General features: G+C 43.7%; 2 protein-coding genes across 6 annotated transcripts in view; one reads left to right on the top strand and one right to left on the bottom strand.

Annotated features, from left to right (window-relative positions):
* The window catches only part of SBF2 (SET binding factor 2), a 256714-nt gene extending 239826 nt beyond the window's left edge, over positions 1-16888 (bottom strand). For all 5 annotated transcript variants that reach the window (XM_069857573.1, XM_069857575.1, XM_069857577.1 and 2 more), the window contains exon 1: positions 16723-16888. In XM_069857573.1, the coding sequence (XP_069713674.1) occupies positions 16723-16777 (55 nt within the window). In that variant the 5' untranslated portion in view covers positions 16778-16888. The remainder of the gene's footprint in view (positions 1-16722) is intronic.
* A 6302-nt stretch (positions 16889-23190) lies between these two features.
* Positions 23191-25692, top strand: ADM (adrenomedullin). The gene is made up of 4 exons (XM_069857595.1): positions 23191-23338; positions 23922-24032; positions 24245-24379; positions 24802-25692. Exons 2-4 carry the CDS (start codon positions 23935-23937, stop codon positions 25061-25063), a joined length of 495 nt encoding a protein of 164 aa, XP_069713696.1. The 5' UTR covers positions 23191-23338; positions 23922-23934; the 3' UTR covers positions 25064-25692.
* Positions 25693-27287: the final 1595 nt, after the last annotated feature.

Genomic DNA, 27287 nt, shown 5'->3' with positions numbered 1-27287 from the left:
CTGTACATACATTTTTGCATTGATAAAGGAAATTTTAAAGCATTTTTTCTACTCAAAGCACATGTGTCAGAACTGTATAAAGGATGAAAGAGCAACTTTCCTTCTCTTTTTTCCCCCCAGAGCTAACCAGCTGCTAAGATTTGTTTTTTTAAGTCTGAATGCCATTGCTCACCTACAGGTGATGAGAAGTGACAAGTCATTTGGGAGTTTCCCACCCTGTATACTTCCTGTGGTTCTAATAGGCTAAAACAATTAAATAATATTTTGATCTTACTAAAGCACGATTTTGACACAACAGCTGTAAAAACGCACGTTAACAATAAAGTTTCTGAGCACATCCAATGTTTCCCTCATACAAAACATTTTCAGAACACAGATAATAAATGAAGCCTTACAAAGAAGAATGATTCACATATCCTGGTAGGCCAAATATTTTGTCTAGACTGACTAAAAACACAGAGCTTCCATTAAGTATGAGTATATCTTACAACCTATATATATTTAGTAAAAATTAGCTCCTTACCGAACTGCCAGAGTGGCACTAATGTCAGTGTTCAGGCTGCTCACCATTTCTGTCAGCTAAATCCTACACAACACATGCGAATCGCTATTGCAAAGCAGAGTAAAATGATCTCACGAGAGTTTGGCCCTGAGTGCTTAGACACATTTTGCTCTGTTCCAGTACTCCACAAGCTGGAGATGTGAACAAGGCTCTGTAGTTACTGCCCTTCTGTCATGCTGGAATTTCAAAAAACTTGTGTGTGACCATTCAAACATCCCCAGGTTACCCAGTGACAACCCAACACAGACTTACAGGAGTGCTTATCTGTCTAAAAATTAGAGAACTTACCTGAAGCACCTTTTAGAAGAAAAAGCTGAAAGAGAGACTGAGTAGAATAATTTTCCAGTCAAAACAACAATAGCCCAGAACAACGGGAACAAGTAAATAGCCACAGAATGCAATTCTATCAGTGCTTCTTTGATTTAAACCAAATGGAAACAAGTACACGCCAGTGATCACGCTTACACAAGGGCAAACGCAAACAGATTGCCACAGTAGTCAGAAGCATCTCATGATGTCATCTTACTGAACTACTGTATGACAAACTCTGTTCTTCACAGCTGCAGAAAAGTTCTGAACAGCATGTTTAGCTTCCAAACCAAGGACAAAAAGAACAGGTCTACTTCAAAAAGGCAATCAAAATTCACATCATTGTTTGAAATATCCATAAACATTCACAAGTTAAACACTCTTTGTTTGTGTTCTGGCAATCAAAGGTTAACAGTTTATTTCATTCCCTCCTCTTCTAAGAATGCAGTTGGAAGAATGACTTCAATTAAGTGAGGATAATACAAAGAATGTAGTCCTTTAGAAGCCATGCTGAAAAACAATGTATCAAAATTTATTTTAAATCTACACACATGAGCTTTGAAATATAAGAAGTGTTACTTTGTGTTTGTATTTCTTCTGACTCTAGTAGTCTTCACTAAACCTGAACTTGGTTTAACGTGAATTATATTTTGTCCATGTAGCACAACATTATTTCACCCGATCTCAAAGCACAGTTAAACAAGTACGGCAAATGCTCTTAAATACTTAGGTGACTAAAATGGGGAAAACCCCCATCAAATAGAAAGGCATAAAATAAACATCAATTTGTGACTTTAAACAATGAATATGTTCTTTGTTTTTCAGAGAATTACTTCAAAACTGTAATGCAAGAATAAAGTACGATTCTCTGCTTATGTGCTAAATCCCCTATTTCCTTACTGCCATCTCCCGCCCCATAAACCAGCTACAGTGCCAAGAATTTACACATCAAAATGCACCATTAGCAGAAAAAAACTATAACTAAAAATAACCCCCAAGCATATTGGGGGTTACTGCAATTGTAATAAACTGAAGGAACTGGTTGTTTGAAATTAAGAACATAATTGAAGAAAACAGAGTTGTATCTATGTCCTAGCAAACAACCAGTTTGACTATGAGCCCGTAATAAATTACTAGAACATAACCTCTCACTTGTGAGGTTGTAGCAGGCCCAGAATATTAACTGGAATGTACTATAATGTGTCCATTACAAAGGAAAGAAGATATTCTTGTGAGACCTCATCTGGAGTATTGTGTCTAGTTCTGGAATCCTCAACATAAGGATATGGAACAGCTGAAACAGGTCCAGAGGAGTCTACAGGGACGATCAGAGGGCTGGAGTATCTCCCATATGGGGACAGGCTGAGAGAGTTTGGCTTGTTCAGCCTGGAGAATAGAAGGCTCCAAAGAGACCTTACTGCGACTTTCCAGTACCTGAACGGGCTACAAGAAAGGTGGAGAGAGGGACTGTTTACAAAGGCTTGTAGCAACAGGACTGGGGGACACGGGTACAAACTGGAGGGGGCAGATTTAGAATACATGTAAGGGGGAATTTCTTCACTGTGAGGGTGGTGAGGCACTGGTACAGGTTGCCCAGGGAAGCTGTGGCTGCCCCATCCCTGGAGGTGTTCAAGGCCAGGTTGGATGGGGCTTCAAGGCAGCCTGGTCTGGTGAAAGGTGTCCCTGTCCATTGCAGGGAGATTGGAACTGGATGATCTTTAAGGTCCCTTCACACCCAAACTATTCTATGATTCTATGATTCTATGATTCTTTCAAATGACAGTAAATCATGCTCTTGTAAGTAAGAATGCTACTTTTTCAGACCAATTTCCTACAGAAGTAAGGTTTATGGGATCAACTGCCTTTTACCCAAAGAAACATTGTCCAGTGACCCTGACTTGAAAAGAGTGAAGTACTCAAGACACCCTGTTGCTTCTCCAGTTGCAGCATTCAAAACAAAAGACAAAAATGTGCAGAAAGATGTCACTAGTTCTGTTCTTTATGAAATAACTTGCTAACCTGCGCCCCCACATACCCTGACTTAAAATATAACTCTGTTTAAATATACCACAAATATAATGTGCCTGGGAACATCAACTGAATATACTTTCTACAAATTTACTTAGTACACATAGTCAGTTGTATTTACACTAGCATCAATCCTATCTCCCAGCTGATACGCAAGTCACTATGGAGTTCAATGCTTAGGTTTAGTTTTGGGATGGTTTTTGTTTCATTTTTTATTAAAGTCACTGCAAGCTGAAACACAAAGCACAACTGAAGCTGTTCTTTTTATATCTATACATAAGCATATATATATATACATGTACACGAATACTTATAAATATACACATACACTATTAATTACTACACATAAACTACTTCCAGAAAATGCAGATAATAAACATGCTAGAGGGCAAGGTAAGTATTCAAAGTGATCTTTAAAGACTGGAAAAAGTAATGAAAAAATAGAAGATGACTAAGGAGAACCACACAGCTGCAGAGTTAGGTCAGAACAACTGATTGCACATAAATGTGACGGCCAAATAGTTATAAGTTCAGCTAAAAGGGATGTAGAGGATAAAGCAGACCACAAAGCAACCCTCAGTGTTGTGATGTTGGGAAAAAGAAATAATAATAGAAAGGAAAAATTAAGAGTGATGTCTACAAGTGGAACTGCCTGCAAAACCAGCAAATAACAATATCACTCTTAGCATTAGTAAGATTTCACATCAGTTACCACATCCAGTTTGGTCACCACACTTCAAGAAGAATAGTCATAACAGGCTTAAAACTGTACCAAAATCCACTTGAGTTAATGACCATGAAAACCTTTTCAAATGTCAGGGGGAGTAGCACTGGAATAGACTGACAAAGCAGATTGTGAAAGCACTGTTATGGAGAGCTTTTTAAGAACCAGTTAAAGATCCACCCCAACCAAAAAAGGCTACAGCTAATTGTGCCTTGAGGGAAAAGAATAGTTCAGGTGATTCCCAGAGGTCCTGTCCAGTCTTTCTTAAGATTTAGGACTATAAAAACACAGGGCCAAAGGGGACCTCTGGGATTCACCTAATCCATTCTTGTCCCTTAGGCTGCAAGTCCCAAAACCACATTCCTGGTATTTTTTTCCACAATTCCATACTGTTTATTTCTGACTTTACTGTTGACATTATCACCAGACACTAAGCTGGTGTTTACAGTGAACTGTCTCAACAAATTCTAAGGACTTTTTCACTAAGTGACAATAACTAAATTAGAGATTAAAGTTGTGAATGTATGTTAAGACCATCTTTTCCCACCAGTGCTTGTATTTATCAAAACTGCATTTCATCCAAAATTTTATCACTGAGTCACTTGGCATTACAAGCTCTTTCTGGAGCCCTTCACCAGAAGCTTTAGATTCAGCTGTCCTGAATGGTTTGGGTGGTTTTTTTAATCATCTGCCAGTCCCATCTTCTCACTATTCCACCTTTCTTTTTACCGCGTATTTACAAGGTGAACGAAAAATGTCTACAAAATCAACTTTGGGAGTCCATCCTACAAAATTTGCCTATGAACAGCGACCACTTGCTTTTATCACTTAATCTACCTATAACTCTTGCGACTCAGCATTTAACCTGCATCAGCTTAGATTCTTTAAAAGCTCAAGATATGAAAATTTGCTGAAAATTAAAAAGGAATATTAACAAAAATCACAGACTCATAGAATGGTCTGAGTTGGAAGGGACCTTAAAGATCATCTAATTCCAAATCTCTGCCATGGGCAGGGAAACTTCCCACTAGATAAGGGGGCCACCTGGCCCTGAACACCTCCAGGGACTGGGCATCCCCAGCTTCCCCAGGCAACCTGCGCCAGTGCCTCACCACCCTCATTGTAAAGAATTTCCTCCTAACGTCAAGTCTAAATCTTCCCCTCTCCAATTTATCTATGTCTATCTGCAGTAAAAACTGTAAATAACATGATGCTTTGTATGACAATATTAACTCCAAACCTCTTCTTGGTAACTGTCAAATACATAAGAATAAAAAAGGCATGGATTCTTCATAAAACCATAAATCAAGCAAATCTAGTAAAACACAGAATTTATGTTTCGTTCTCTGCAAATCTATATTCAAACCTTTAAGAAAGCACAGTTAATATTAGGTAGGGAGTACATATCAGATTTAGACAGTAAGAAGGAATTCCTACTGCTCAATAACTACTGCTCATTTTCAGACTTCATATGGGGATTTTTAAAAAGTTAGACAACTCTGTCAGATTTTTCGCAGAAGTCATATGCTCATCCTTTTGGGCTATGGGGGCTGTTTGAGAAGTTCCGCAGAATAATAATTCTTGTTACAAAATCTGTGTAGTTTGACAGAAAACAGAAAAAAAAAAATCGAGAGCTGGATGATAAAGTTGGTTATCAAACATGAAGACCATAACAGAAATGTATGAGAATATCTGATCGATTTCTACATTCTGCGAAAATATTTACCTTTAGCAGTTTTTTCAACCCAAAGAAGAATTAGTAAAATTGGTCTTTACAAAGCAGGAACTGATTTTTAATTCAGAACTCCATGCTGCAGTTCAAGAGTCTTCTGCTTCAGAATTTACAAGTATTTTATTAGTGGCCACAAGCTAAGTTTTACAAGAAATCTAAAACAAGAAAACTTACTGATTTTGGAGGGGCAGGGAGAAGAAGGAGGGAAGAGGTTAGCAATGGGAGATAAAGCAAGCCACAAGCTTTATTATAACTTCAAGTACATTGGCTGAGAACAAATAGAATTCTGTAATAAGGGAACACAGCAGTTACGTGGGTTTTAGTTTTCAGCATCGTATCTTAAGCCATCACAACTCCGGGTAAGGCAACATCTTCAAGGTTACCTCCATAAGACATACAACACTAGCAGTCCAGTCCAACAATAACATTAAAAAGTCTTATTACTTTTATATAGATTTTACCTCTGGGTTTTCTAACTTCAAATAATGGTAAGCATATTTTCAAGAAAACAAAACAATAGTTTTCCGAGATAAACTTCTAAAATCCTACTTCCTTGTAATGAGGAACCAACCTCATTTTTGTTAGTCTTAATATTACTTAGTTGGCTGTAAATTGTTACCTTCTCTCCTACTAGACTACTAACAAAAAGAGCAGCTGACTATCAGTGACTTTGTCTAAAGACCAGTCAGTGAAGCCATGTGTTCCTCAACTACAAATCTCTAAAAATGAGCCACTTACTAAAACATCGGATCATACTTTCTTACAAGGAAAAAAAAAAGAAAGCAAGAAAGAAAAGAGAAACCCATAAGCAAACATACAAACAGGTTTTTTCAGAAAAAGGCAAAACCTTCTAAGAATATCAGGAAAGTAGAAAGTGTGGGTTTGGGATACTTATCAAGACCACTGTCTCACAAAAAATAAAATGCTTCAGTGACAGCCTTGGCTCTTCTAGAAAGACGCCAAGTGGCAAAAGAGAACAAAATAATAAAAACAGCCTCCACAAGGATATTTTGTTAAATAGGTATGATCTCATCTCTCTTCATAATAAACACTACAAACAAAATATTTGGAAAACAGAGCACTGAAACAACAACCTTACAAAAGTTTCACTACTTGAATCAACACTGTTTACCCAGTGGCGAACCTGGTATCATTATTTATGCACATTAATCAAACAGGAAAGAGAATATTTTGAAAGAAGAGTTTTGACTTCCAAATCACAACCATGGTTCTCTGGTTTTGTTTTCTTTTCAGTTGCCTGCAACTTAAAAAAACACAATACTTGCTTTGGCTGTCCTGCTGAATTATAATGCCATCACAGCTGATGCACCACAGCTTTGACACTCTAGTCCTAGTACAGCCTACTGACATGGTCTGGGATGTTCTAGTCCTTTTCACTGCTTCTCTGCTGAAACAACCCCTCAGAGTTGGAAAAAGCAAATGCATGTCCAGTACCTCAATCATGTCACTACAAATCCAGGTGTCTCACTTTAAAGCATGTTCACAGGCAGCTTAAGTCAAAACCTCAGCTCATTAGTGGAACTAGCACAGAACTGGCACAAGTGTCTAAAACTGCCATAGGGGCAGATGCCCCCAGTTAAAGGGCAAATCTGAGGCTTACACAGGCATTATCTTAACTCACCGTAGCAAAGTGGACCAGAATTTGTACCTTAAAATAAGCACTTAAGTTTTAGCCACTATAAAATATCTAGAAAGTAAACATTTTTCTGCAGCACTTTGAACACTCAGAACTTGCAAGAATTTCTGAAAAAAGACTCTATTTACTACCGCAGGAAACATACTTTTATTTTGCGTATATGCCTTGTTCTCTGGATGCTATTATAAGCACCCATTCCAAACTCTGGGCTTTCTACCATTGCTGAAACTTGCTGATCATGGAGAAGCAGTAATTTCCTATTTTGCAAAACCAAGTACTTCCTCAAATGCATAGAATAAGAATAATTCATTAATTATATTTCTAAGAAACGTGGGGTGAACCCAATAGTGAAAGTCAATGCTGAGGCAGCAGCCCTTCCTTTAACAGGGAATTTCAACTAGTTCCTCAGTTGCATTCTGGCACAATCTGGTGCTCAGGCAGAGGCTATAGGCTAAGCTACCTTAAAAAAAGCAGAATCTGCTTAGAATCCCACCAGCAGCCATGCCAGCCACCACACCAGGACCCACCACTTTACCAAGCGAGCAGTGACCTGAGCCACACAAAAGCCATCTCCAGGGTTTACAGCTACAATGGCTTTTCAAAGCTGAGAAAGAAAAGGGTATGAAGGGCAAATAATCCAGACCCCTTTACTTGACACAGTGAATTCAGTAACAGTTTTTAATCAACGACATGAGTATCTGCTACCAGCTCTTACAGGATCCATATCGGGAGCCATGCCAATCACTAAACAAAAAAGGGTGAAGAAAAATTCTCACAGACTCAAGGTATTAAGAATTCACAACTTAAAGGAGAGAGACTAGAAAGAGATTAAATTATCAATAGGATATGGGGAAAAAATGTGGTTTTAAATCTGTGGCTTGGGAAGGAAAACTATAATCAATTTTCCTTTGAAATCTTCCTTAATGAATTCTAAGCTCTTCAAAAATTGGTCACCTATTTCTCTCTTCACAATTTACCAAGCAAGCTGAAAACGAAAATCTTCTTGTAACCTTCTACTAGAATGATTTGTATTAAATTTACTTTTAAAATAGCATATACTAAGAACATAGAACAGTAACAGCTTAGTCACTGCACAAGCTTTGAAAAACTACTACATATTTTCTGGAAAAGAAACTATGAAGAAACAGCTCTGCATGAACAAAGCACGTGGCTTTCCTCTTTTTTATGCAACTGCAATTTGCATTTTTGTAAAAAGCAGTCTGTGTAATAGCATTTAAAAAACCAGAGATTTCTCAATTTACAGTTATTTTTAAAGCACTGTATGCCTGTTCAACAGTATTTCAGGAATAAAAAGTTGTATTTACAGTAACATCACAACTTTGTCCTTTTCAAAGGGCATTTTGTCAGTCATACTTACATTTACTGCCACTTATAAATTATATTTACAACTCATACAACAATAGTCAGAAAAAAGGGTGAGTATCTGTATTTCTTTCTCCAAAGCACAAATACACATGTTAAACTACAAATTTAAAACATGAGAGAGTTTAACAATGCAGCGATCAAGCTAAAAGGCTTATTTTGATACAACCAATGCAATTATAAAAAACTAAGAAGAAACATGAGCGCAATACTTTTTAGCACATCAGCACTGCTAAGGGCACTCTAACATCTTACTATATAACTATTTTAATTTAGTCCTTACTTAGCCAAACTAAATGTACGATCTTAAGTCTCAGTGCTTAAAATTTGTCCCTAGTCTAATTATTTTGGAGAACTTCATGCCAAATACTTTTTCTGTTTCTAAGAAATGGGACTGCAGAAAGGGACTTTTTTTGCCTAGACCAAAATTCTAGCAAACACTCCTTTAGGTCCAAAACTTATAGCAAGGACAAAATCTGGCCTTCATGTTTATGTGATGGACCAGTATTTGTTTGAAGATGAAAACCACAAGAACTCAGACTAACTGGACAAGAGGACTTCATCTCAGAAAAGCAGAGAGTAAATAAAAACGGCTAAAAAAATTGAGGGAGAAGAGAAGGACAGAGGGAAGAGAGACACTAAGTTTGGAGATTCTTCTGGGGTAAACCTGGAAAAACAATCCAGAGGACAGAAAGAATTTTAAAATATCAGAACGTGTCAAATGGAGTAACCAGGAAGAGTGCCTGCTGCCTTAGAGAAAGCAAGGTTTCCAAAGCATATTGAAGCGATATGCAGCCCACTACAGAGCCTGAAGGGGAGGCTGACAGCTGACAACATTCAGTACTCTTGGCACTAATAGTTATGGCATCTGACAAAAGTAACTCAACAAAACCCATTTTCCAAAGTACAAATGTCCACACCCGAAGTTAAGACTCTAGAAAGAACTGTCATTCCTTTGCATCTGCAAGTACCTGAGAAATCCCCTGCCAGAATGTCTCAACTTCCTCTTACTTACTATTCCATTAGATTCAACATACAAGTCTACCATTTAGAAAGACGTTTCCAACCTTGCTGATGACCTATCCAAGTGTCAGACAGTGAATTTTATGGGGTTGGCATTTTTAAATTCTAGGAAACAAAATACGAACCACATTAAAAGGACATTATTCCTACCTTCCCCTCCTTTGGATTTCTGAGTAATTGATTTTGTAACCCCAGTAACATTCTTTTGTCTCTTTATCCACTGAGGTCTCCCAGGGTCCTATATGGTTTTGTATGCAGCTGACCTGAATTTGTATCCAGAATTATGATGATTTTGTATTTTTTGTATATTGGCATTCCTCTACTACAGCTACACAGAACCCCAGACTGCACTGACAGTCACCAACTACTGGGTTTGGCTGTCTTGTTGCCAGGCTGTTAACTAGGTCCCTCTCCATGGAAATTTTGTGATTAGTTACTTTGTTGTTACCTTGAGCACAAGACTCCTACAAAGCAAACAAAGAATCCAAACTTTGTTCAATGACTAAATTTATTCATATTACACAAACTGTAGAAGAATGAAAATTGAGAATTGCAAATATTAGAGACATGAAATCATGATGTATCTAGTCACTAACAGATAAGCAATAACAAGCATGTTCTTGGCTCAATAAGCAGGGATTTAGCTGCCAAATCCCAATCAACAATAATTGGATTGCCCTTGACTTCAGAATATACAACTGACACCAAAGGCATAAGCTATTCCAACAAATACATACGGAATACATGGAATACAATTCCCAAAACACCAAGCAGAAGAAAATTGATCTTATCAATAATGACTGTGTGAATGTTAGAAACTGAGCAAGGAATCTGAAAATCTCATTACTGCAAAGGAGGAGTAAAAGAAATTCCTAATTACTAGTACATATCTGTAAAATGCAACTTTCACTGAAGTTCATCAAGGTTGAACAGTGAATTTGCTACTCCACATTTTAAAATTATTCCACAGTGACTGAGGTTTTCCTTTGTAAGTACCAGTAGCTGGGGAGTTAGTTACTATTTTAAATTCATGTCAATGAACTACCATAGCAGTATAATTATCTTCCCCAGTGTTGTGAGACAAGACTATTATGCTTGTGATGTTGGAGGAGTTAAATGTCATTCTCATTGTCCCCCCCACTGAAAAACATGCTTGTGGTTATAGAAGTGCAGTGCTTAAATAGTATTCAGGCTTGCATAACAAACTGTTTTCCATGAACACACTGCAGGAAAAGTATCTTTTTTGTTAGATAATCCATAAAGTTAATCCAGGACAGCAAAGTGGAGAGAGGGATTCTTTACTGCAATTTAGTCTGAAAATATTCTCAAAGATATGATATGCTACTTCCCTCAACAGAATAAGTGCCCTGGTGCTTTAGGACAAATGAAGATATCCTACAGAATAAACATTCAGGCTCCATGAATGTCTCGATTTGAACTGAAAGGCTGAAAAAATGCATTTTTATTGCTGTTATTATGATGGCAAGATCAAGCCAAAAAAGATTTTTAAATCTGAAAGATTTTTAAATCTAAGTTCTTTAGAGATATTCATTAGCAGACATCCGTGTAAAAGATTGATTATAAAATTTTTCCAAAATCATAGTGAATCCATAAAATGAAGCAACATTTTTTTCAGTCAACTACATATATATATATATATCAGAAGAAATTACTTGAACACCTTTTAGAAAGACATGCTACCAAAAAAATATTGGTACCAATACTGCTACCAAAAAAATACACAAGACAAAAACCACCACACAGCTACAAAAAAAAACCCACGCACAATGGAAACAGTCTTTTCTCATTCTGTTTCAGAGTGGTATTGTGGAAACCATTGTATTTGAAAACTAAACTGAGCGAGGACAAGGTTTGCAGAAAGAGATCATTTCTTATACTAGAGAAACTCATTTGTTTAGAAAAAATTTTCAGGCACCCATCCCCTTCTCCACTTGTAGTAAAGTACGGTAATTGCTTACAAATACACAGTTACTTATGTATCTTCTTTCCGCTTCGGTTCTGATAGTACACTTGTTTTTTCATTAAATTACAGGTACAAGAATTCTTCTGGCACAAAAAGGAAGATTTTTGGTTTGTGGTTTTTTTTTTTTCCTTTGAGATTTCCCTAGATTGCACTTGAACCAGATTAAGCTACAGCACAGATAAGAAAGCCACTGAAGTAACAGCTTGACTCCCTTGTTTTTCTATAGTTTCTGTTTTACAGAGATTTGATACCAAGATACCAAGAAATCACTCATTGCTTACATATGCACTACTCCAGAGCAATGCCCAGCTACACATATACAACTACACCAAAAAATCCTCAAAATGAAAAGAATATTTTTCTCAGGCATAATCTGCCCACAGAATAAATAAAATAATCAGACAACTGCATTTAGGAACTTCTCCTACCCTATCGTCAATCACTTGTCTAGTTTCAACATCCACCAAGATATGAAGCTGTGTTAGACAAGAAAGGCATCCTTGAAAAGAAGCTGATAAAAATCAAAGCAGAAACAACCACAACACAGCCTACACATGCTATATCAGCATTTATCAGTTATGACAACAGCCAAATAAAACTGCTATACTGTTGTAAGCCTTCTGTCATACATATTGCAACTGGGCACACAAGTAAGAAGAAAAAACATTAGTCTGTCCTCTTACAGCAAACAAGTCTCACAGAAAAGCTTCACTCCATCTTGCAGGTTTTGAAAGTTAACTGCTGGGTACACAGCAGCCACTACAGGTAAACAGGCAAATTAATCCACCCCAGTGTTTGGTTCTTTCTTCTTTGACCTCACCTTCCAGTTGCTGAGCTATGACAGATACAAGTTACAAGTACCATCATATGTAAATTCCAGGGATAAATTTATGATGATGGCTTATACTGGCAAAACCGAGACAAAGTAAAAAGGCATTTTGTGCCTGGAGTATTTTATCCAGTTCTGGAATCCCCAAGGATAAGGAATTGTTGGAATGGGTCCAGAGGAGGGCTACAAAGATGATCAGATCAACAGAGCACCTTGGCTATAAGGACAGGCAGAGACAGTTGAGGTTCAGCCTGGAGAAGAGAACGCTCCGGGGCACCTTATAGCGACCTTGCAGCACCTGAAGGGGGCCTACAAGAAAGCTGGAGAGGAACTTTTTAAAAAGGCAGGCAGTGATGAGTGGGAATGGCTTTAAATTGCAGGGGGAGGGGGGGAAGATTTAGATTAGACATCATGAAGAAATTCTTCACAATGAGGATGGTGAGACACTGGAACACGTTGCCCAGGGAAGCTGTGGCTGCCCCATCCCTGGAGGTGTTCAAGGCCAGGTTGGATGGGGCCTAGAGCAGCCTTATCTGGTGGGAGGTGTCCCCGAGCATGGCAGGTGGGTTGGAACTAGATGATCTTTAAGGTCCCTTCCAACCCAAACCATTTTATGAGGCTTTGATTTTCTCATGCCCTTCTGTGACCTTTGCAAACATCTGTGTTCGTCCTAAATCCCTATCTGCATTCCACTATGCAAACATATTGAATGGCAATTTTTGGTGAAGCACATCAAACGCCTCAAAACCCATGGGAAAATAAAATGGATATACAGTAAGGTCTTCTGGGATTTCCTCTAGCTTTTAACCTGAAGTGCCTTCACTTTCTAGCACCTTTGGTCCCTTCAGAGACTTCTGTGAATGCTTTTTGTTGCAAGTTACATAACACCTTTATATTGTGCTGATGCGTGGGAGAAAAATGTGGTCATCTACCTTAGCAAAGGTTCATTTGAATGCAAAATAATGGTAAATCCATCAACTTCACTGTATCACTGAAATCCTCCACATTTCCACTGTTAGAACAAAAACAAGGGGTTTAATTAAATCTGGAGGATTTATTAAATCTGGTTTCACCAACTCTGTTGAGACGCTCAACATGAACTTTTGATAGGAGCTACTGCTCTCACAACAGTTCATGAAGAGGCTCAGAATGAGTCTTTAAAAAACACAACAGCAATTAGAATTATGATATACTTAAGCTTACTTTTATGGTGAAAGGCAGGCTAAGTAATTTTTAAGTGGGAACAGTCAGCTGTGCCTGAAATACATAAAAAGCTAGGTGAATCAGTTCATCCTTTACAACACAAAGACTTATCCTAACTTCCCATGTGCCTGAAAGATTACTGACACTCAGGTTATTAAACAGCAAAGCTCATTCTCTACTCTTGCCAAACACAAACTAACTGAATAGTTCCAGGAACTATTCAAAGGCACCCATTACCTTCCTTGGAGCACATGGAAGACTATGCCACCTGAGTAATGTCTTTGTGCCCTGCGTTCTACGACCATTTTAAGCTGATATAAACACAGACTGCAGTGACCTGTCCTCCTCTTGCAGGCTCCTGCTCCTCCTTGGTGCTGATACTGGCACTCTTTTGATATCCTGTTTGAAAAACTAGCAGAAAAGTAACCCAGGAAAAAAATTAATAAAGCAACACAGGCAAAATACTCAGCAAGAAGGGTCTTTTTGACAGGTCAGCACCCTGGACCAAGCTGAAAACGAATGGAAGATTTAACACAATAGGGACGACAGCATCAGGACTGCAGTAAAATCAATTTACATTGGCTTAAAGTGGAACAGGAATGAACTTTAAAATGTTTGACCTCCAGAGGATACTCTCTATGGTTTATTTGAGGACAAAAACAACATTCAGTCCCGCTTAAGACTGATTATGTTGGATAAAAACTTCTAACACCAATAACAAAGATTTTCTGCAACAAGAAAAATCTAGAAATCTGCTCCTAAATTGCACAAGTTCAGCATTTTAGATATTTATAGTGAATGTTTTTTAATAAAGCCAGACAACTTGCATGGGAATGCAGCATCTTCACCACATTTTCTGTATACTGCAGATACTGTCATGTATAAATAAATCCATATAATACTTGAAGTCAAAGCAGATGGTAGCTGCTACAGAGAGACATCAGAGGAAAAACGGCTTTTCTGGAAGAACTGTCATTACTGTAAACATCCTTTCCTATTAACCACAAGTGCACATTATCCAAACTGCTGCTGACGTACAGGTTGGGGAAGAGAGGGAAGGTTACAGGATTTTTGTTTGCTTGTTTACACAAAAATATTCCACAGATTATCCCTGAAAAAACACTGTAAAATGTAATTACACTCAAGATTAAATTCAAGCATATTAAAACGAAGCCAGAGCCTTGCTGAGGATGGGAAAAAATTAAAAGAATGAAAGAAAAAAAAAAAAAGAACATACTTAGAGGTTTAAAAGCTTCATGGGTAATAAGTCTACATCCTGGAAATGTTTGCCCCTGCTTTTCGATATAGAAGGAAGCATAACAAATGCATCAAGAAACTATGACTATTAAAAGAAGAAAGAAAGGTCAGTGCGCCGTGTATTATGGAATCGCGTGTGGGGGTAAAGGAATTTGAGAAACAATGCATGCCTAGTCTTCAACAGAATGTTGTTCCTTCAAGCATTTTTAGTATGAAGGATTAAAGTAGCAACAAGCAATTTAAATAATGAAGTCTAAATAGTTACTTTCTGGGCATGACCTTTTCAAATTAAGGTTCTAGTTCTGCAGTTATTCCTGAATCTGCACAATTTCATCCAGGCAAAACAATCCTACTGAACTTAATGAGATAATTTATGTACAGGAAGTTAAACACATAATTAAATGCTACAGATAATGACATTCTACAAACATAAAGCTTTCCAATGTCATCTATGATTTTATTTCACATAGCGGCTATGTCAGATTGATCATATCCCTTAGAAGGCAGCCTACTTGCTTTGTCTCTTTTTAAGAGCACCCCTGGATTTTCTGGTTCCTTCTTTGGTTTGGGCTCTCTACTGTTCTTGGATAAAACGTTCCAAACAGGGGAAAGGCAAAAGGGAAGGTTTTTATTTTTAAGATAAAGTACTCTCCGTTTCACATCCTAAAATTGTGCCACTACAGTTAGGACAAGTTTATTTCCAAGATGGATGGGAGGGGGAACCACAATGTAAACAATGGTATAACAACACTGGCACTTTGGCAGAAATTTGCAAGCCATCCTATCTTTAAAGCTGTGGATATGGCGATTTCTGTGAAAATTATTTCTTGAAAAAATGAAAGGATCTTACTCGAAGGAGTTTATTACCTAGACTTTCAGAGTGAACGAACACAGATTACACACAATCACTACTTCAAAGAGTTACTTAGACTAACAAACTTGAGTGTTGTTTGGTTTATGCATAGTCAAATAAATTAGGGGACATGCAGCCATTTAAAATATTGTTTATTAATAACATACATTCGTTCCGGAATACCCAGCACAAACACATACCAGCCGACAATCACTTCATTTCCAAACCAGTTTATACACTGATTTAAGGTTTCTCCAGCTACAAATGTGGTCCTATCAAAACAGAAAGTTACATAATAGTAGCCACTCTCCCTTCACCCACAGACCGGCAGTGGATAGCACTGCTTTCCTTCCACGCTGGCGGACAGGAACACCTCGATTCCCTACGGAAAGTGGCTGTTCCCAGGCTCCAGCTGCAACACCTGCACCCGGGGCAGAAGGGGGGGGCACCCGGGGCAAGAAGAAAAGGGGGGGCACGAAGAAAAGGGGGTGTGCACCTGGGGCAAGAAGAAAAGGGGGGGGGGCACCCGGGGCAAGAAGAAAGGGGGGGGGGCACCCGGGGCAAAAGGGGTAGGGTCCAGAGACAGAAGTGGGGGGCGCACAGAGACAGACGGGGGGGCGCACAGAGACAGAACGGGGGGGGGGCGCACAGAGATAGAACGGGGGGGGGAGGCACAGAGGCAGAACGGGGAGGGGGGAGGCACAGAGACAGAACGGGGAGGGGGGAGGCACAGAGACAGAACGGGGAGGGGGGAGGCACAGAGACAGAACGGGGAGGGGGGAGGCACAGAGACAGAACGGGGAGGGGGGAGGCACAGAGACAGAACGGGGGGGGGCACAAAGGCAGAACGGGGGGGGGGGGCACAAAGGCAGAACAGGGAGGGGGGGGCACAAAGGCAGAACGGGGGGGGCACCGGCACCCGGTCCCCGCTCCGCGCCCCGGTGTGCGGGCAGCATTTCCAGCCATCCCCCTCTCTCCCGTTCGCAAGGGCCGGGTCTCGGGGTGCCGGGGCCCAGGAGCCGCTCCGCCTCGGGAAAGGGGGGTTAACCCTTCCCTCCCCCCCCCCCCCCCCCCCCCCCCCCCCCCCCCCCCCGCAGTCTCCTCCTCCTCCCGCGGCCCGGGCGGGGGCGAGGGGAGGGGGGAAGAGGCCAGGCAGCCCCGCTCGCGGCCACACCTACCTGTCTTCTCGTGGTCATAGCCCACCACGATGAAATAATCGGCCAGCCTGGCCATGGCCGAGAGGAACCCGCTCCGCCACCCGTGCCGCTGCGGAGGCTCCCGGGAGGCTCAGCATCCTCCCCGCCACGGGAGCGCCGGCCTCGCCCCGGCCATGTTGGAGGCGCGCGGGGCGCATGCGCGAGGCCGGCGGCGCCGCCACCGCGGGCTGGGCGGGGGCCGGGCGGCGGGCAGCGCGCGGGCAGCGCCACAAGACGCCCCCGCGAGACACACACACACACCCCCACCCCCCGCCGCGCCCGGGACCCCGGGGCTGGGCCGAGGGTCACTCGTGCGAGCGAGTGGGCTGAGCCGCCGCCCCGAGGGGTCACACAGGATCACTAGGTTGGGAGAGACCTCCAGGGTCAGCGAGTTCCTGCCGGCCACTAAACTACGTCCCTGAGCAGCTCGTCTACCCGCCTTTTACCCACCTCCAGGGATGGTGACTCAGCCCTCTCCCTAGGCAGCCACTGACAGTGCCCAATAAACCTTTCTGTGAAAATTTTTTCTGATATCCAGCTTGAACCTCTCCTGGCGCAGCTTGAGGCCATTGCCCCTTGTTCCCAGCTCCCGCCTCTCCACAACCTTCTTTCAGGTACTTGTAGAGAGCAATGAGGTCTCCCTTCAGCCTCCTCCAAGCTAAACAACCCCAGCTCCCTCAGCCGCTCCTCGCGAGACTTGTTTTCCAGCCCCTTCACCAGCTTCGTTGCTCAAGTGTGAACACTGTCACGTCACTTCGAACCCACCACTGTGCATGAGCTGAGCCCCGGGTCACACATGTGGACACATTGCTCCAAACCCACGGCGTGGGCTGAGCCGTGGGTCACCGTGTGAGCGCATCGCTTCAAAACCCACCATTGGGCCATGACCCCACAGGGCTGGGTGAGAGCTGAGCTGCGGGTCACACGAGTGAGCGCTGTTGCATCGCTTAGAAACCCCACTTCGAACCCACTGCTGGGTGTGGGCTGAGCCGCAGGTCACACGTGTGAGCGCATCACTTCGAACCCACCACTAGGCTGTGACCCCACTGGGCTGTGAGTGAGCCAAGCTACGGGTCACACATGTGAACGTATCGCTTTGAAACCCCGCTCCAAACCCACTGCTGAGCTGTGACCCCACGGCGCTGGGCGTGGGCTGAGCTGTGGGTCACCATGTGAACGCATCTCTTCGAACCCACCGCTGAGCATGGGCTAAGCCACCACCCACCTGTGAACACTGTTGCATCGCTTCAAACCCACCACTGAGCTGTGGCTCTGCCAGGCTGGGAGCGAGCTGAGCTGCTGCCCCACAAAATCACTGGTATGAACACTGTCGCACCACATCAAAGCCCACCGTGGGCAGGGAGGACCCGGAAGGGTCGCTTTGCAGCCCCCCTGTGAGTAGCCCAGCCACGCACAGGGAGCCTGGAACACTTTCTGCTTTGCACAAACAGCTCCACACCTCAAGGGACCTCGCCACACCACAGGGACCTCTCCCGAGGGCATCCCTCGCTTGTAGGTGGTGTGACAAGAAAAGCAGCTAAAGCCACCGTCCTGAGCTCAGCCTCAGGAATCAGGATGTTTTTGTCCAGTATGCGTGGAATGGGCCAAGGCAGTGCCCCCCTTCCCATTGGGGTGAGAGCGCATCCTTGCCACCCTCCTCACCCCCAAGGCACTGGTTCAGGCGCTCAGTGAGGCAGCGGGCAGGTTTATTCTTTGTAACACACAGATGAGGCCAACGGCTTTTGGACCCTCGAGAGCCTGATGGGTTCGGCGATGCTGGTGATAAACGGGGTGTCTGACAGCTGGCAGAGTCTGCCAAATCATTGTGATGAGCTTCCATGCACGTCCTGTTTGACAGCACAGAGAGAACAAACATATGAATGGCATAATTTGCTCCACAGTGAGGAGCAGTTCCACCTGTGTGGATTCCAGGGTGCACATGGAAATGCAGTGAATTCCTAGGATTTACCCCTGACAATCCACTGTCATGAAGGACTAGGGCAGCCATTAGCGGTTTCAGAGACATTTCTGTTTCAAACACACAGTTCTCACACCTCCCACTTCGCTAGGACATACCGATGAAGTGTCTGGCCGATAACCCGGAGGCAAACTGGTTGGGAAGCTTCAACAATCAATGACAGTGTTCTTGCTTGTGTCTTCTCAGCAGAGGGCAGCGGTCCAAGTCTCTTTGGAGTCAGTCACCTCGTGGCATTACTGTGTTGAAGTCAGATGCCATGTAGAAAGGTCTAAACTTAATACAATTGCATGGTAACTTTAAGAGTAAATAAAACCAGCTACTATACACATCAAAAAGACTGAATATACTTTTTGAGAAAGAGATGTGCCCTGTGGGGTCAGTTGCTTTCTGTGCCAGGTAGAAGCCAGAAGAAGGAATGCCTTTCTTAAGTTATGAATAAGCATTTTAGTTCATGCTCCTCTAGACTTCAATGACTGAAACCCACAAAGCTGTTTTCAAAACACAGAGTTTTTTCATTAAAAGAATTTTTGAAGTAGCAATAAAGGAATGCAAATCTTAATGAAACCACACATTTCCCCTGTGAGGCGGACAAGGATAAAGCTCATCACTGCAACTACGAGGGATGAGTGCTGCAGTTGTTAAATTGCAGCACAAAGTCAAGACAGCCATGTAACAGTTTACAAAAGCAAGTTTAGAGACAGTAAGGAACTACCTAATTTGAAATGAAATGAGACCTTGGGGTTATCATCTCTGCACCCATAAAAAGGTTCAATATGTAATAACAAATCTCAGTAGTAAAGTCTCACTGCTCCACTTCTTGCCAGATAATCTCACCTAACACTTATCCCTGGGCATTAACAAATGCTGGATCAAAGGGAAGATGTTACTTACTGATTCCCTAATCTTACTAGTGCCCACTTTACAGCCTCACTCCTTCTTTCATCTGGTTCAATATAACCAAAATCTAGTTAGTTTATAAAGCATGGCATAGGAAGTGGCATGTCTTAAGTACTCATGTAACAGGACGGGCACTGTTCATCTGGGTTTGAACACAGCTGTGTACCTGCACAGACAGTAAAAGAAGTCAGTCATCCGTAACTTACTTCCTTAACTTCCCTTAAGTATAGAGCAATCTTATGTTGTTCTAGAACAAACGAGGAAGTGGAGCAGACAGATTGTTTGCTCACCTAAAGGCTGATGCAAAGGAAATTGAACTTGTATCCAGACCACCAAAACCATCATTCCCTCTGTTACAGCAGCGGAGCCTGGCTCCTCATGGGAGGTGAAGAGGCTCACAGAGCTGTGGTTCTGAGTGAACACCAAGGCCTAGGTGTCCAGAAGGACCCAATAAGCAGCCACATGTTTATTCTGGGAGAAGAACTGTGGGGCTGCAGCCCCTCCAGGAGACTGAAAGCACACAAGGACAATGTTGCCACACTCAAATTGTGTGCTTTGCACCAAAAAGTTGCAAAGGTTCAGTCCTCCTTCAGGAAATGTAAAAGTCATAGTCTGCCTGCAGTCCCTTATTAATCCAATGTCACCCCACCCCATGCCAGAGCAGTGAAGCAGCTGTGACTTGGACCAGGTTTTCTGCTACCAGTATGCATCCCACCCTCATTTAGGAGATTTTGTTTGGTGTACTCAAACCTATGAGAAGTAAGACTCACTGAAGCCACCTCCAATGGGACTACCAGAAATGGAATAGCCCCTTGTCACTGTGCCCTTGGCACAAAAAAAGCTGGCTGGCTGCATGCACTAGCAGCAAGTCTTTTCCATGTGGAGCTTGACTGAGGTTTTACATCCCCCACAGGGTGTCATTCTTCTACTAGTATCATCTTTCTGCTGATTTCATCCAGCCTGAAAAATAATCAAGTATATTCATACTCATGGCATATGAATTCAGTATGTTTAAACCCAAAATAAAACATGCAAAGGCACTTCCACTGGCTTCAAACAAATTTCTTCCATAATCGGCACAGAATATTTGCCTTAAACTGATTCCCCAATGATGCCTACAGATTTTAGACCTTTGCTTTTGGACTAAAACTCAGCCTGAATAAAATGCTGTACAAACAGCAACTAATCTTCACAATCTCCTTGCTGGAGCAGATACAGGTAAAGTCTTTTGTACATACAGTGACACTGAGCGGTTGAATGACATGCCCAAGAAAATCAGGAAACAAGTTTAAGAGCTGGATGTCCCTCCGGGCCAACATCCCTGCAATGGATGAGGCAGCATCCAGAGGAGACTTTACCCTTCACAGGAAAGCCCAGTCTTGCTGAACTGTGTGGCACTGCTTCAGAATAATAGTTTGTGAATAATATCCTGTGGAACATTGTGTGTAGCTTTTTTTTTCAAAATGGAAATAACTCACTATTTACAAAATAATGTTTTAAAAGGGGCTACTGTTACCTCATAGTACAAATTCAGTGATTATTGCTCATTTCCAAAATGTTCTTGGGAAGAACAAAATGAACATCTGAACAAAGAACATGATGCTTTGTGTTACATTCGAACCAGCTTTACCTGCTGAAGCCCTTTCACAAATCACATCAGCAACAAACTTATAATTTATGTGCCAGTTTGCCACCTCATGAATTAGAATGAGCTAATTTTGTATCACTAAAATGACAGTTGTAGTCAGCACACAACTCACATGTGAGTTGCATTACTACTATTGTTACTATTCCTAAACCAATATGGGATTCTTTCTGCATTGTTTGCCTAAGAGTATACGAAATGCACTTTCCATTTAGCCAAGGATTTTAATGAGGGATTTTCCAGCATTTGGGGAAGTATGTGATTTTTTTTTTTACCGGAACAGGAGACTTAATTCGAATCATAGCAACACTTATCACAGAAAATCCTGCCTTCTCGTTGGGAAAAGCTAGATTCGGTTTCAACTTCTGCTGATCGAGGAAACGCTGGAACTCGTTCGAGCTGCCTCGTGCGGTCTCTAGAATCAGTCATCGCGGTTTGATGCGAGCTGTGCAGCTCTGCTCACTATACAGCCCCGTTCTAGACCACTCATTTTCCCGTTTCTCCCTCTATCCCGAGCTCCGAGCGCCCCTTGCTCGGGAGGGCAGCGGCACCGGGGCAGCCCCGCTCGGCTCCGGCCGGGCAGGTGCGGGGCTGGGCGGGCAGCTCACGGCTGGAGGATGCGAAGGGGCAGCCCTGCAGGTTGATGATGGAGAAAAGTCTCCGGATGCCTGGGAGAGAGGGAGAACCTTAGACCGAGTCAGCCGTGCGCAGGGCTGTTTCCGTCATGCCCTCGCACATACCTCGCCAGGGTGGTGTTACACATCGCGGTTATCTAGAAAGTCACGAGTGTACACTCACCTGGTTCTTGCTTGGGGCAAGATGCGAGAGAAACTTCTCTCAAGTACCGGCTCATTCCTTGCTCCGGAGGATTCCTCGCGGGGAAGGGGATCCTGGCGCCCCAGAGCGCTGCGACCTTGGGGCATTTCCCTCGGTGCAGCTGAATTTGCCTTGAAACAAGTAGGGAAACAGCCCCTCTGGTGCTGCTTCCAGCCCCCCTGCGAAGCCGGACCTCTCCGATGCTGAAGCGTCACGAAACAAAGATGCTGAAGACTGTAAAAAAAAAAAACCCAAACAAACCCAAAAAGGTGGGCAGGCTAAGGTTTTGGTGCCGGCCAGCAGGGAAAATGCTGTTCGGAACCTTGGTCCTGCAAGCGTTTATGCACTGGTTTAGCTTTATAAGCGGAGAAGTGCACTCCCGTACATAAAAGCTTGCTGACTGGGGATGAAGCGAGGCACGGCAAAGTCTCCCCTGGCGTCCACAGCCCCAGGCATTTCAGCAGCCCTGGGCTGCTCAAAGGTACAGAAGTGCGCTCTAACTTTCATCTTCCTAAGCCATTTAAATTGTGATTTATTTGAATCAATCTAGTAAATCAAATACATTTTCTTAGATAAAAAATGCACTCAAGTTGAGTCATAAATCCTAATGATGCTTGGTTTGTCACCTCCTGACTTGTGTAAAGAAGGCTGGCATTCATTACAGTTACTCATTATAATTCACGTTGTCCAAATATGGGTTTATTTCTAGAACTTTGGTATTTGATGGATTGGCATGGATTTTGAAATTGATCGGCTCTAGTTCCCGCTCCTTGTTTCCAGCCACCTGAAATTAAGATGCCTAGAATGAGAATTTATGCTACAGATGGTGTAAATATAAGCATATATTGGCGCTTAAAATGCCTGTCCCCAGTAAAACAGACTGGGGGCTTATCAGATCGTGCAAGTTATGCCATGACTCGGAATGCACCCCTCAAAGCTGCCCTTATAATTAACGAAATACCTAGGCTGTTGTTTAAGATAATTTTCAATAATCCTCTTATTTTTACCCTAGTGTGGGTCGCCCCCAATCCACGCTAGAATGATGAAGAAGTGCTTGGGATGTGGGGGTGGGGTAAGTGTCAAAGAAAAGCCACGCCTGGGTCCTCCCACTCCCCCCGCGCTCTTATAAAGGGAGCGGTGGAGCGCCCTTCGGCAGTGGTTACTTCAGACACAAAGGAGGAATTCTCGCTCCTCAGGAAACCCTGCAAGTTGGGATCGCTACTACAAGAACATTTGTCCTAGTGGATTATCCTCACTGACAGGTAAGAACTATTTTCCCTTCCCCCCCCCCCCAACAACAGCAACAGGGAGAGGCATGGGGAGGTGGAAGGAAAGGAGGAAAAAAATTTAATCAATCTGGACTGTTTTGGAGAGTTTGGAGTCTTGCACTGGCTCTTGGCATCGGCTGCAGTTTACAACGTAAGATCCAGAGCTAGCTGGTTCTGCCTGTGAAGTGGGAAGATGAGCTCTTGGGGGATAAACTCCCAGGCAGCAAAACACTTGCTGGAGTTTGGAAGCGATGCGTCCGATAGCCAGATCTCTCTAATCTCATGGGTTTGCTAAATCCTAGCGCAAGCCGCTGGGGGTATTCTGGAAATCCTGCTGGTTTTCAGCCGCCTCTGCAAGTAAAACTCTCGACAAACGTAAACTCTGGAGGCTCTGTTATTTGCTCTGCGATAAGGTGCTAAACAAATATTAGCTTCTGGTTCATATCGCACACAAAGTCCCCAGTAGCCCGGGGGCTCTCCGAGGGAAGGAGCTCTCTGCAACGACCAGAAGTAAAGGATCTTACTTGACTTTTATTAGCAACCGCGCTCACGGCTCTTCTCTTTTTCCCTCCGCCAGGAGCCCAGCCAGAATGAAACTAGTTCACGTAGCCCTGCTGTGTCTCGGCTCCGTGACCTTCTTCGGGGTGGATGCTGCAAGGGTGGACGTAGCGACAGAGTTCAAAAGAAAGTGAGTATCGCAGCTCGCCCTCCCGCTGGCTCCCGGGACCGCGTTCCCTGGGGGAATCGCACAGCTCCTTAAAGACCCTTTCAGGAAACATCCCCCCCCCTCCCTCCCCCGCCGCACGAATCTCGGCGCTGGCAAAGATTATCGCCCCTCGAGTCTCCTCGGCTCGGCCGCCGCCCCGCTAACAGCCTGCGCTTTCCCCCGCGCTGCTCTAGGTGGACCAAGTGGGCGCTGAGCCGAGCCAAGCGCGACGTGAGGCCGCCGGGCGCGCCCCGAGGGCTGGGGGCGGCCGTGCAGCCGCTCCTGCGGGCCCAGGACGTGGAAGGCGATCTCCGAGTCTCGCATCCCAGGTAAATTCCAGCCCCTCCTCGGCTCGGGCGCTCGCTCCAGGCGGTGGGAAGTTTCGGGGTCGCGGGTGTTTCGGCTCGTTCTCGCTCCGAGGCGGGTCCTGCCCGGGTGCGCGTCGCGCTGAAAGCCGCCTCCTGCCTGCCCTCCCTCGCGGGAGGCAGCGCCGCGAAAGCCAAATATAAATAGTAACTGCGGCTCTGGATCCAGAGATAACGCAACAGCCCTGAAACGGCGGGGCCTCTTCCCCGTGGGCAGCGAGATCCGCTCCGTGACCCGAGCGCCGGGCGAGGGCAGAGCCGGGGGGTCCCCGGTGTTTCCCTCCCCGCGATGGGGGAGGGCAGAGCATTAACATTCGGGGGTCGCTGGGGTCCGGGGGTCTCGCTGCTCCTCTAACGCCCGGACTCTCTCTCCTCCCTCCCCCCAGCAGTCGGGACGATGCTCGCATCCGCGTCAAACGCTACCGGCAGAGCATTAACAGCTTCCCCCACTTCCAAGCCATCCGCATGGGGTGCCGGTTCGGGACGTGCACGGTGCAGAAACTCGCCCACGACATCCACCAGCTGACGGACGAGGGCAAGGACGCCGCCGCGCCGGCCAGCAAGATCAGCCCGCAGGGCTACGGCCGCCGGCGCCGCTCGCTGCCGCCGCGCTCCCCGGGGCCGCTCGCCGCCCTGCTGGGGCTCTGAGCGCCGCATCGACGGGACGGAACGAAGGACTGAGGGGGCGAGAACGCTCCGGCCCCGCCGCCGGGAGCCCCGCGCAAGCGCCCGCCCGGGCGGGTCCCGGGGAGCGGGGGGCGGCAGGTCCCGCGGCCCCGCCCGGCGCCGAGGGGCGGCCTCCGCCTCCCCGGGGACGGCGGGTTCGAGTCCCGGCGGGGACCGCCCGCATCTGCTCTACCCTCGGCGTTGTTGCACCCGGCAGGGAGCCGGACACTCACCAGTCCCCGTGGGGACTGCGATATACTTGAACGTCACAGAGAGGAAAAGTGCAATTGTACGTGGTTGTTGTTAATTATAAGTGCGGTGTGTGTGGGTCGTGAGATACGTATCGATATTTAAGACTGTCCTGTGTCGTGGTCTGTTTGTATCTTTTTTAAAAAAAATATTTTATTTTTATACGTTTTATATATATATATATTGCATAAGGGCATTTTAAAACAGTGTATCCCCTCTATTTTTCATATCGTGAATGTCAGAAGTTAAACTGTTTTTCCATACCTTTTTTTATCTTGCATTCCGGTCTGGTGAAAGATGTAGAGAATGTATCGGCTGTGCTCCGTGGGTAACATGTGAAATAAAATAAACACTACTACATACACTGGTGCTCTTACATTGTCTTTAGTGGGGGCAGGCGGCCAAGATGAAAGACTTCTTACTGTGCCCAGTCCTACCCCTACTAACCTGGTAAGTCAGTCCTGTGACAGGCTAGAACTCCTTGGTTGCAGACTTTGTCAGCAGCTGCTTTACCCAGTCAAATCAAATAACTGCAAAAGCAAGCATGAATCTTAGAATCCCAGGGCAGAGCTGTTTAGAAGGCTCTAAGGCCTTTCCTACCCACATGTTCCAGCCGGGGCTGAAACGTGTCACAGCTTGGATCGATCGTGCAAGTTTATTTTTTGCCCTAATTAATCAGAGAAACAACTGCACACTTCAACATTGCACAACAAACCAACAGATTTATTGAGGGAGCGCGTTCCAAAAGTAGTCATGTCAGCTTTCAAGGTTATTTATGTTGAAGGATTTCCTGGGCCACAGTTCAGGTTAAAGTTAAATGGTGACCGGTTCAGTGTGGGCAGAACATCTTGGATAAAAGCTGAGCATTAGGGATTTTGTTTTCTTTTTTTTTTTTTCCTTAAAAAAAAATCCAAATTCCAACCACAGACTAGAAAACAAATGTGAAACTGAACCTTATTAATGCACCAACAGCACCATCTATTGGTGTCTAGTCTTTACATGCAAAGAAAACTAAACAAGTGTACTTGAGTAGCATCTTGGGTAAAACACAATTATCCCTGTTTTACAGTATCTCTGAATCTAGTTAACATATGCAGGAGAGGACTAGGGAACAGCAGCATTAAATGCTGCTGGGATAAGTGAAGTGGGCACATTTTTTTTATACCTAATACTTTATCCTTAAGAAACGTGTATTTACAAGAAAAATTCAAAAGAACTGGCAATGACACCTTTCCAGGAATACTGCTGCAAAAAAACCTTGGGTAGGAATCTGGCTGACCAGCTATCTGGCATGTATTCATAATGATTTTTCTCCCCAAAGTTTTGAAGTTCTGCTCAGAACTGCCCATTTTTTAGTTAGTTCCCTAAACATTTTCAACTAAGAATTTTGGAATCTTGAGAGGTGGATTTTCTGCTTGAAATGTTCTTTTTTTTTTTTTTTCCCCTAAAAACCCACATGCATATTAACACTTGCCATTTTTAATTACCATCAGTTTGTTAACAGCTGGAAGAGAATTTTATCTCTCTTGTGCTAATGACCTTTCTCATCCAGATTTTGCAAGGCATAAGAGGTTAGAGCAAATGCATGCTCTTCAGTGCAGATTATAGCTGCCAGCTGAGAAACAAGCAAGTGGCTATTCTCAACTGTTGAAGGATCTTGAAATTAGAATAGTCACTGGTTATAAGTTTTGAGGTGCTTGCAGGGGGAAATAACAATGTGTAGGTGAAAGCCTGATCCTACTTAAAGTACGTAGCACAGCTGAAATGACTTCAATAGAATTGTGCAATTTATTGGGTACCTTGTTTTACTTATGAGTTAAACAGCAGGCATCTTTGTCATCTAAACTTGGGACATAAGGCTGAATCGGGCTCTAGTGCGGTTAAGTATGTACTTGCCAACTAGCTGCTTTTGTTTATATTGATCTTCCCTTCATTTACTGCCAAAACCCAGTCCCCA

This window comes from Phaenicophaeus curvirostris, chromosome 5 (assembly GCF_032191515.1).
Source record: "Phaenicophaeus curvirostris isolate KB17595 chromosome 5, BPBGC_Pcur_1.0, whole genome shotgun sequence".
Lineage (NCBI taxonomy): Eukaryota > Metazoa > Chordata > Aves > Cuculiformes > Cuculidae > Phaenicophaeus > Phaenicophaeus curvirostris.
The sequence above is the reverse complement of the archived record's forward strand: the minus strand, read 5'-3'. Positions and strand labels throughout refer to the sequence as shown.